Raw genomic sequence first — 11,971 nt, forward strand, 5'->3', positions numbered from 1 at the left:
CATCCAGGGTGTACCCTGCCTTGTAACCGCTGCTTGTTGGGATAGGCTCCAACTCTCCCACGACCCTGAATTGGATAACGTGGTTAGAAAATGAATGGATGATGTGCTCGATCTGTTTACTTAACAAGGTCAAATGGGAGTACTTATCTACATTTTTATAGTTCATGTCTTTTGTGTTTTTCTTTGATTTTGATTCTGTCTCCTGGTTAGATCAAGGCTATTCTGTATTTGCGTCAGAAGAATGAAGAGTGAGGGGGAACGTCCTGCTCTGACACTCAGAATCATCTGTGTGACTGCCTGGAGATGCTCAGGCAAAGACTGATGTGATTAGGCCCGTGACATTTAATGTTTGGATTTTATTTTGTATTTAGAATTAAGGAACGGGATATCACTTTGATCTCTCATTCAGGCAACAGCATTCCTAAAAGTGTGAATGGAAACTACACTTTTTTTCTTAATTATTGACTGAATCTTTCTCAGGGGAAATGAGTATAAGAAATACACTTTTCGCACAGATTTTAGGGTACCACAGTGCAGTCATAGTGTGTTATGGAGAGAATGCCTGATTTTGAGATATTGTGAGAATGAAAGGATTTACCTCCTGACGTTTTCCTGAGTATGTGCTGTGCCAGGATTCACTGATGCTTGTGATCTTTCGAAGATGAAGGACTCTCATGTACTTTGCAATATGGCTTCAGATTCTGTCCTGATATCAGGATTAGCTGACTGCTATTTTCTTAAACTTGGCTAACATGATCCACATGCATTCTCTGGCGTCCCCAACCTCATGTCCCTACCGAACAAGAGTTGTGACACAAGCTAATTAAAGAAAACTGTTCACTAATTAAAAGCATTATTTTTACTTTGCTGCCATGGGATGCAATTTCTCCTTTGCTTATCATGCAGTCCACTTCTCTATCTCTGTGTTATCTTCGGGACAGTTCTTGCAGTGTGACTCTGTGAAATTGCATGTGGGAATTTCCTAGTCTGCGTACTTCTGCCAGCGCCTGGGGTTGGGTACTAGCTGGATGTCGGAAGAGGCAGTGAGGCACAACAAATCAGAGCTAGTAAAGTAAAAATAAACACCGTCTCCAAAAATATTCTCACGTCCCCTGTTCCAAGCACATTTTCACATACCTAGCGCATGTCTCTTTATGTTTTTTGTTGTTTCATTGGTCACAGACAACAGCTGACAAAACACATGTCACTGCAAAGCCCACCTGTTGCTGTTACTCTGTGTATAATTTCATCATCTGCCCCTCCTCGACTGGACCAGTCCACAGCTCTTGTAACCACATCTGTGATCCTCTGTGGTAACTCGCACAGCCACATGATGCACATGTGATACAAGCTGCTCCCAGTTTGCTTCCCAAAATAAACTGGGATCACCTATAGCTCTTGACCTCCCCCACTCTTTTCTCTTTCATCAGTAGCTTTTGCCACAGATAAGAACAAACTGTCTGTTCGGCTTGGATTCCAAGGAAACGTTGATAAGTTGCCCATGCTTACTGTACTGTCATCTGAAACTGATATGTCCCTAAAGAAGAGTACACTGAGTGATCAACGTGTTTAAAGTACTGACGTTCGAAAACAGTTTGTTTCTGAGCGATCACAAGGCGGGAAACCTCTTTTATTAATATTGTACCCAACTTTCAAATTATATGATGATGGTTATTGGGTAGATTGAGTTTCTATTGGATAGAAATCAGTTTAGATTAGTCTACAATGATTTATTAGCTCATTTGATTACGGGGTTGATATGACCTCATTGCTAAAGTTGTATTATAGAACATTGTTGTTTGTGTGATAAACAGTCCTTTCCTGTCTAAATATTAGACATTACAGTGGTAACTGCAAAATAAGTGAAAAATGCTCGACAGTGTGCCAAACAAAACAAGGAAATACATTTTAAAACATTTTATGAGCCCTGCGAAGCCAAATAAATCCCCCTTTAGCTATTCTGTGATACCATTTGTAACTTTAAAACAGGCAGCTCATTTTATGTCTATTATTTCAAGTGTACTGAATGTTTTGCTTTCAAAGAAGCAAAACAAATGTTGAAAATCTTGACCTTACCAGTCAACTTGAGATGTGAATGATTTACTGTACACTTGAGAGTCTGAGTTGAACTAGTTCATACAAACCACAAACATACAAAATCATGTCTTATTTGGCAGGCAATTTTGTGTTTATGTGTTATTGAAATGCAAAACATTGATTAATTAATGATAATTTACATTGATTGGGGTAATTGAGTGACATAGTGGTTAGCATTGCTACTTTGCAGCACTGGTGCCCTGGATTCAATTCTGTGTGGAGTTTGCATGTTCTCCTCATGTTCATGTGGGTTTCTCCCAGGTGCTCTGGTTTCCGCCTACAGTCCAAAGACATGCTGGTTGGTTAATTGACTTGTGAGGAAACTGGCGCTGGTGTGAGTGTTTCTGTGTGCCCTGTAGTGGATTGGTGTCCCATCCAGGATGTACCCTGCCTTGCACCTGTTTTTTTGCTGTGATAGGCTCCAGCTCCTCCGTGACCCTGTATTGGACTGTATTCCAGTCTGTCACTGTCGGACAATCCTTTAAACTCCAGAATGTATCAGGTGGCTTTTCCCTGGAGTTATCCAAAGCAGCAATACTGTTTCTATAACATGGTGACCAAAATTATACACAATATTCAAATCGGGCCTTACTAGATTATTATACAATTCTAGCATAACATCCTTGATTTAAATTCTTTGCCTTTGACTAAGTAGAGTGCTGCGCCTTTTTTGTCAGAGTGCAAAATGATGGGGCACTGGTCTGGACACACAATATTGTACTGACAACTGCATGCCCAGGCATGTTGGCCTTGTGGTCAGTAGACTGTTTTGTTGTGCCTTTAACCAGCTGAGCTGGGGTCACATGATGAAGCCATGCTATAATGTGATGCACCATTGGACAAGTGGGGGCAAGTATAGTGTCAATTGAAAGCTGGGGTCTGTGTATTATGATGAAATGGTAGATGATAATCAAGGTAAGGATGCTGAGCAGAGACAGCATAAATATCTGTATACTGATGGTTTTGAAAACATATGAATTGTACGTGGGATAGTTGTGAAGCTTGGGATTGTGTGCAGCAAGACATTTAAAGTCTAAAAAAGCAAATAGGACAATTAAAGTCAGCAGTTAGCACTGGAATAACTCACCTGGAATGAAACCTGGGAGGCACAAGTGTCCCCAGTATAGGGATGGGAACCCCATATCTCCCATATTCCCCTTGTTTTTTTATTCTCTTTTGTTCTGTGAGAGATGTAGCTGGAAACATAAAGAAACTAAGAAGATAATAATTGCACCCCAAGCAATCAATAAGATAGAAAATTAGGATCCAAATATATTTTATATCCTCTTTATTTCTTTAAATCATAAATAATACAAAAATCTTTTGCAATTATTTATAAAATATATAGGGAAATGATACACACGTGTCAATAAATTGTTTTTACAGGATTGAGATGACACAGGAGTCAGAATTATAGTGTTAAAAACCAGTTGCATATGAAGGAACCATACAGTCATTGCAACAAAGAGCTCAAGTGGATACATCCTGAAATGTTTCACAATTACAGGTTTAGAGTAGGTTTTGTGCACACCAACAATACAGACGTCAGTGTTTTAACAGCTTTATGATGATGCTTGTGCAGCTTCTCAGAGCAGTGAAATAACAGGTTTCAGGGCTGTTATTGCAGTAATTACAGTACTCTGCCAAAGAGTCAGCAAAACTAACAACATAAGAAAGATGAAAATAAGTGGACGATCTAGCTCATCTAGATCATCATGGTAAAGGCTATTTGATCCCTAATCCAAGCGTCTCATACGGCAATATCGTAAAAGAAGCCACTGTACAACTTGGCTGGGTAGCTTTTTCCATACTCCCACAACTTTGGTAAAAAGATCTTGTTCCATCTTCATTTTTCATTTGTGCACCTGGTTCTGTACAGTATACTGAAGTGTGCATTGCATTTAAAACGTTTCACATAAATACACATACCAGTTCTGTGCTGATATCAGGCAAACCTTCTTTCTGGAAAACCATTCAGAGACTAACCAAATGTAGCAGAAGTGTTAGACAAAAGCACTGCCTTTACAGGGAGATGAACTAGAACTTTTGATTGCCAGTATGTTCTCAACAAAATGTTGAAACAAAAAACAGAAGCAACTTTAGCTGAAGAAAGCTGCCAAACCGGAGGCCACTACCAAAGAACTTGGCACACAAAAACAGGAGGAAAGGTCGAAGGCAAGTGACCTGTAGTAGTTGTCACTCGATGATTACAACATGGATATTACTGAAAAACTTTTGAGGATGTCACTCAGGGTCCATAATACAGCTGCCCAGAATAAGAACAAACCTTCTTCAGTATTGTGAATAAATTACTTGACAGATTGGATTTTTTTTGGGAGGTGTGCTAAGAGTAACAGTACATCATTTGTATTCTAGGTAGTGTGTATTGCTTTTGTTATTAAACAGGCATAGAAGTTTAAGAAGTAAAAAAGTGCATAGCCTGAAGTTTTTACACACCATTTTCTACAGATAGTAAGAGGCATAAAAGCAAATATGATGGACAGGGAAGAAAAGCAGTGTTATTACAGGCAGAGGCTAGCGGAGATGAATTTGTTCCAGGAGATACATTTTTGTCTAAAGTAAATTTGGGATTGCTGGCAAAGAAAACAGGTCAAAGGAATGTATTTTGTTAAAAAGGCTTACTAAATGTTGAAATATTGAATGTTTGTGTCACACAAATTCTGTGTAGTCTAAAAAAAGATATAGTTTGAGGTGCTCAAAGACTACAGCAAAACACTCTGGAATTTGGAAAAAAAACTGGAAAAAACTTCAAAACTTCAACTTCAAACATTTAACTATCAATTAAGAAATCAGTATGGTAACAAAGAGATGAAAAGGCTGTACACAGTGCACCCCCTCAACCTGAGGATTAGTTAGTGTAAGTTTCATTGCTGTTTTGTTTCACTGTCTCAAAAGGATTTCTACAAGTCTATCACCAAAACCAAAACCTCCCTTCGGAAAGGAACGGGATGTAGAAATAACTCATGAATACGTTTAAATAACTGTACTCTCTCCGGTATATTCTCTTCAGACAATGTGTTACCAATTTCCCAAAGAAAAAAGTCTTTTCACTTCAGGCATACAGTAAATCCGATTGTTTTTACCCCAAGAAAGCAAGGAATTCAGAAGAAAAGAACAGAAAACCCACAAAATACACAGAGGTAAACAGATCTATAAAAAAACACCAAATTAAGAAGGAACTAACCAGTTCTGAAAATCAGCTGCTGTTTAATTTTTCAAATAGCCAGTCTGCAGGCATACAGTATTTTTTCTATGCAAGAAAAGTCAAGGTGGGTCCCCTTTGTTTGTCACGCAGATCAGTGGAAGGGAGCCGTGGTCAAACAGCTTATAAGGCAGTGTTCCTTTGGTGGTCCACAGGTCTGTCTTGGGGTCGTAGGATTCAAAGCAATCAGAGTCCTCTATGACATTGTGATTGTTGATGTAGCGCCCCCCAGTCACATACAGCTTACTGTCGATCACTGTGGCTCCATGGTGCATTCTCCTTTCCCTCATTTGTGCACATTTGACAAATTTGTTTGTTTTAATGTCATAGGCTACCACCCTTCTTGTGTAACCTGTGGAGGAAAAACATAATAGACTATAATAATATAATAATAAAATAATAATATAATAACAATAAAAATAATATATAATAAAAATAATAGACACGGAAATAAGAGTCAACTGCTCCGATTCTGAACTATTAAACCTATGGCTAAAAACATCATAATTAAGAAAAATAATTCTGAATGGTTCATTCATTTGCATATATCAGTACTATACAGACTATGGACAGTGATATTAATGCATAATTACCAAAAAGTATCCTTTACTCAGGTGAAGTTCATTGACACCTTCACTCAATTTAAAAAAATGAAGAATTAAAGTATTTTAAAAGATTTTGTACATGACATAGTTTACCCACACAATTTGAAATCGAAAATGTGAAATTCAGAAATGTTGTCCTCGCACCTCAGTCCACGGCTACAAACCCCTATGCCCACACAGGGCAAAGGAAGAAGAGCAGACAGGCTCCTCCGACCTGCCCCCTCCCTGAGCCGCTCATGTTCTGTTGCACAGTTGCTGATTGGACGAGTCCTTCACTGACGTTACTGCACACCTGTAGGTGCTGCCTGCTGCCTAATCCCATGCCTTACCCCAGTGGCAATGAGCCAACTGCATGCTGCCATTTGAAGAATGTGAGTCACAGTCAAATACCAACAAATACTCAAACTCATACTGGAGACAAAAGGATCCTAGAGTTCAACTTATCTTCAGTTTTGAACAGCTACTATGTGGCACTAAATCTCTGAAAGCTCTTTAAGCTACAGTATATCAGTGCAATTCCAGGATTTTCAGAAATACTTTTTTTATTTTCAGAAATAATGTGTAAAGAGGTTAAATATCAGGAGGCTGAATTCTGCAGTTGTTTTTTTATGGATTGTTAGTATATCTTCTGTTCACTGGCTTCAATGAAACATCAGTTACTTACCTCCAATGATATAGATTTTGTCTTCAATCACAGCTGCAGGAGCACATACATTCTTCACCATTCTGGTTTCCAGCCTGGACCACATATTTCTAGAAATGTGATAAACCTGTAATGAAAAAAAAGAACAAAGCATTGTCTCACAATGGCTTTTTATTACATAACGTAACTTCTTTAAAGGGGAACTGCAGTCCCAATTTCTCATGAAATTGGTTATGGTTATGAAATCTCAGTAACAAAATAAATTCACTGAAGTTACATAAAACAATTACACATTAGGAATTAAGCATTAAATCGTGAACTTTGTAAAAGTACTGCAAGTCACCATGTTGTCGCAAACTCGCATTTGAGTTCCCATGAATTGCAACATGAGGCGGCCCTTCCTGCTCACTAGTCCCTATAATGACTAATGTCATGCACGAGCGAGTAAGTACAGGTTGTGAACCACACATTTCACCTCGCCTTACGGGATCTCCATGCAGAGTTAACAAGGTACTTGTCAGAAAAAACATCTCAAAATCCAAAGCAATATTTCTGTTGGATTTAAAGAGCTGTATACACAAGTCTGTTTGTTTACAATGTAATAGGGCTGCATCACATCACCGGACATTCGAAATCATACCTGGAGATTTTGTCTATTTTGTGATGTAAACTGGAGGTTCTGCAAGTCACTATGTACATTTTACTTTTATTGCAGTTTAAAATGTACTCATCAATGCTGATTCTTTCTAACCCTGAAATATGAAAATAGCATTGAAAATAGTATTGCAGCTCCCCTTTAAACTCTGCAGTTTAAACTGTAACTATCAAAAAACATAAGAAAGTTTGCAAAAAATACGTCATTCAATCAATCTGGTTCATTTTGTATTAAGCAGCCAATCAATCACAGCTTGTGATCTCCGATTCATGCTTTCCTCTCGATTCTGAATATATTCAAAGGGTCCACTTTGTCATCACCTTTGAAGATTTTGAAGACTTGAATCAAGCCCCTTGATAGTCTTCTCTGTTCAATGCTAAAAAGATTGAGATCTTCTAGCCTGTCAGCGTCGGACATTTCTTGGAGCTTGAGGTGTGCTTGGCTGCTGTTTAGAAATCAAATGCCGGAGCAACAGTATCTTTTCTTGGTGAGCAAATAGAATCGTCTCAATACCATGTGACTTCCCTAACTTCATTCTGCCAGCTCAATAAAAGGTATGTGAGGTTAGCATGCACATAAACCAATGCCATAGCAATCGCAACACTTGGAAGTTCTCGCCAATGCATATACTCATATAACACCAATGGTCCAAACCAAACCAATCTGGACCCATTATTCAGCTTTTACCTGTATCAGCCTGGCTGGATTCTGCATCACATCTTCTCCCCCAAAGACATAGATCCTTTGATCTGCAGCTGCCACCGCCGGGTGCAGCACAGCTGTGGGCAGGGGGGCCATGACCTCCCAGAGATTGAACATGCTGTTGTATCTCTCCACAGAACTCGAAACCTGCTTGCTGGGCCCGATGCCTCCGAGCACGAAGATGAAGTTCAGATAGGAGACGCTCTGGTGGGCGTAGCGCGGCTTCAGCATGGGGTCCGCCGCCCTCCACTGGTTGGTCTTGAGGGAGAAGGTGTAGACGCTGGAGCTGACCGTGCTGTCCCGGCCGTTGACCACCAGGCCACCCAGGACGTAGAGGATGCCGTGAAGGCACGCAAAGGAGGCTTTGTAGAGGCGGAGGGGAAGCTTGGCGAGCCACTGCCAGCGCCGGGTCCTGTCGTCATACAGCAGGGCCTCCCGGCTCGTCTGCTGATTGTTCTTCCGGCCGGCGACGACCACCAGCGTCTCCTGGCAGGCGTAGCGGCGGGGGGCGGCCCACTGGGGCCTCAGCTCTCTCGCGCACTTGGCGCTCACCGAGAACATGAGCCTTCTCACGGACTCGATGATGTCCGTGCAGAGAGGGGAGGCCTGGATGAGCGGGTCGTTGGCGATGAACTGGAAGAGGTAGGTCGGGTGGACGTGCCGCAGCCGCACCTTCTGGAACAGGTTGTGGATGGCGCCCTTCCGGGAGAAGGGGTCGTGGTGGATCCAGGCCAACAGGGTCTCGAAAACCTGCTCCTCTTCCGCGCACAGCCGGTCGTCTCCCAGGTAGCCCTCCAGCTCGGACAAGGAGAGCTCTCGGAAGTCCTCTGAGGCGGTCACGTCCGAGAAGCTGCACACCGCCACCTCCCTCGCCTTCGCTCTCAGGCTCTCGCAGTGCAGGATCTCCGACAGCCGGATCATGCTGAGGCAGTTGTCCGGGCTCAGCTGCTCTTGCAGGAATGCGGAGCAGGCGTCGAAAAGCCGGGGGTACTGCAGCATGGACGCTGCCTGCATCAGTGGCAGAACCAGCTCCATAGTGATGGCGATGCAACCTGTGTAGACGTAGTCGATGATACTGCTCAGAACATCTGAAGCAATGCCCCTCATGCTTATCTTGGCCTGTTGGCTCTCTTTGAAATCGCCGCAAAACATGGCCCTAAAGTAAGGGCTGCCAGAAACCAGAACAATTCTGTGGCAGGGAATTTCTCGGTCACCTGTACACAGAAGTACGTCAGTGAGGATCCTCTCTTGTCTTAAACCGTCCAGCTGTGAGAGAAGATTAGAAGGGTGCTCTTTATCCTTAAAATGAAATGCCTCTGGCATCATGTTTTCCATTCTGAGGAGGAAAAAAAAAAGATAATTGCTTATGTCACTTAAAGATAAGGGTCCCTTTGCTTATGTTTCAGAATTTCAGGCAGTTGGGTTTCATTTGCCTCAAATATTCTGTTTACTCAAAAAGAAAACCGACCTTAGGCTTACACAGAAGGAGTTGAAACATAATACATTCTTTTATGAGTTGAGGCAAAGTGAGTGTAATCACGGTGCTTTTGTATAACAACATCCATTAAGTGAAGGCACAAGCAGTGCAGTGTTCAATTTTAAATTTTATTTTGGCATTCATATTAAATGCCAAATTCATCATCATGACCTTGCTATTCCTTCCAAGGTCATCTGTTTCCAGGCCTCACACTGGCTTAGCGGTCTGTGAGTCTTTCCCAATTATTCAACTTTCATGCTGTCCTTGAGTGAACAATATCAACACTCTGCTGTCTAGTCCGTCTCTCCTAAATCATCTGAGCACATCTGTCTGACATTTGGCTCAATCACTTCACGTAAGCCGGCTAAATCCTGTTACTTCATGTCTCATCGGTTACTCAAGCCTTTACAAGTTTGTCCTTGAGAGTTCCAGTGGTAAAAGTGAGCATTTCACAGAACTGCTGTCACCAGCAGTTTGCTTGTGCTTTATCCCTCTGGGACAGTAATGTAATACAAGATGGGACTAAAACAGTATCATCTGTACTGTTATTTTTGTATATTCACTATTATTATTAAAGATTATCATTTGACTTTTCAGGGATCACTTAATGACGTAAATGAAAGAAGGTGTTAATAACAGGCAATGGTTGTTCTACTCCATTGTTAAACGTCAGGGATATCGTTATCAATTGTGAGAGTTTTATTCTCCTCCCATCTGGTAATAACAGTTCCAAGAATTGCGGAATAATGTAACTGTCTGGTGGAGAGATCCAAGATGGCTTCCCTGAGCACGCTCAGTAGGTCTGCTGAAGCCACTCTAGTTTCTAACCTGTATATGGCTGTCTTTTTGTAGTTCCAACACTTCTCTGGCATTGCATGGTGTTTGCTATTGTGATGATCAATTTAATAACTTCCGCACTAGAGCTAGCACACATGGATCTATTAACAGAAAAGTTCTATGTTAAAAGGAATAGGGTTATTAGATGAATGGGGGATAATGCTTCTTACATTCTTATGTTCTTCATATTCTTCAAGTTATTTAGTTGCAGAAATGAAATGAAAATCATCACATTGTTTGTGCAGTCACACAAGCCCCGGAAATGAATAACAACGACAAATAAATACAAACCCAGCATGGAATTAATGTGTGTAAAATAAGCAACTCCCTCCACCTACTGGTTGCAGTTCTAACCTGTACCTTTTAAGTTCCTGTAGCTTGTAAATTTTTGTGAATTAATCTTTAAGATTTCTTTCCTTTACACAGCCTAAAAAAGTCAAATATTGAGTTTTTAATTGTCTGTTGTTTTTATGACATTAACCTCATAAACACACATGCAAGTGAAGTTTTTAATATACAATACTGTACACATGGGAGACTTGAAATATCCTGTGCTTTATATTGCATGGAAATAGCAGGGGAGCTCGAGTGTCGTTGCTACCAGATGTTCATTTTAGTTTAGTGATACTGCAGCTTACAGTAGCAGATGTATTTCTTCCTTGTTCATGTGTTCATGCTGTCTTTTATACAAAAACTGTGGGGAAAACACTGAGCGTTGTTCTGCCCTAAAATGTTGGCTGTTTGGGGACGATGAGCTAAAGGAAGTTTATAGACATACACTCAAAGAGTTCCCCAACATGAATATCTTTACTACAGTATGATTTTTTTTTGTGCCTTAAAAGGAGGCAGTAGAATAATTGGGTAATGCAAACTTTAGGCATTTTTTCAATTCTTATTTAAACACAAACCACAGAAGGAATCTGGAACCATTCTGAAGGCTGTCCAGACCAATTAACACAGCGCAACAGAGTTCATAGCTATTAATATTCATTATATAATTAGATTTCTCAACAAAGTAAATATACCTGCATTTGCCAATGGAAAAAAATAAATTAAGGAGTGAGTGGAAATTAGTGATAAATTCCATGTTCTTACCTACTGTAGAAGCCTATCCTACTGCTGAAAGTTTTTCGGCACTTGACTAGATATGAAGACACATTGAGGGACATATTACAAGGCTTTTAGCAGAAAAAAATCGCGTCTGTCACCAGCTAAAGGTGAAGGTCTAAAACAAAGCAGCTCCGAGTTTCGTTCAGCTATGCTTGCTCTGCACCTCCGATTCGGAAGAGCTTCATCAGCTTTTACCTGGATCGTCTCCTGGCCTCTCCTTCTCTTCAACACGTCCAGACCCGATTCCACTTGTGAAAGTTCGTCGGACAAAAGGAAACAACAACAACAGCAACAACAACCCCAAAAAACAAAACACCCAACCGCCCTCACATTTTTATGTTAACGTCTGGAGCAGGCCATGCAGGGCGGCCGTGTTTATGAAGAAGGTGCCGCGATGTTTGTGATTAGGGGCCAGGCTCTTACCACGAGGCCACTGTATACATTCCGGCGCTAAGAATACCGCTGCGAGAGCGTGCCAGCGAGGTCACATGACCCCCCCCCCTTCTTGTTTTTGCGACTGGAACTCGTTGCTCCTCGACAGAAGCTTTCGGTCATGCTTGCCCGTGTTTACAGGGGTATAAACAGACACTTCAGTTATCCGAGGAGCTGGCCTGGGGCTTGG

General features: G+C 41.2%; 1 protein-coding gene across 1 annotated transcript; it reads right to left on the reverse strand.

Annotated features, from left to right (window-relative positions):
* Positions 1 to 3,361: 3,361 nt before the first annotated feature.
* LOC148823051 (kelch-like protein 38) lies at positions 3,362 to 11,760 on the reverse strand. Its single transcript, XM_088929770.1, has 4 exons — positions 11,545 to 11,760; positions 7,911 to 9,261; positions 6,590 to 6,695; positions 3,362 to 5,672 (listed from the first exon to the last, which is right to left on the reverse strand). The coding sequence occupies exons 2-4, from the start codon at positions 9,258 to 9,260 to the stop codon at positions 5,383 to 5,385; spliced, it is 1,746 nt and encodes a 581-aa protein (XP_088785896.1). The 5' UTR covers position 9,261; positions 11,545 to 11,760; the 3' UTR covers positions 3,362 to 5,382.
* Between the last annotated feature and the right edge of the window lie 211 nt (positions 11,761 to 11,971).

This window comes from Atractosteus spatula, chromosome 12, assembly GCF_055471065.1.
Source record: "Atractosteus spatula isolate fAtrSpa1 chromosome 12, fAtrSpa1.hap1, whole genome shotgun sequence".
Lineage (NCBI taxonomy): Eukaryota > Metazoa > Chordata > Actinopteri > Semionotiformes > Lepisosteidae > Atractosteus > Atractosteus spatula.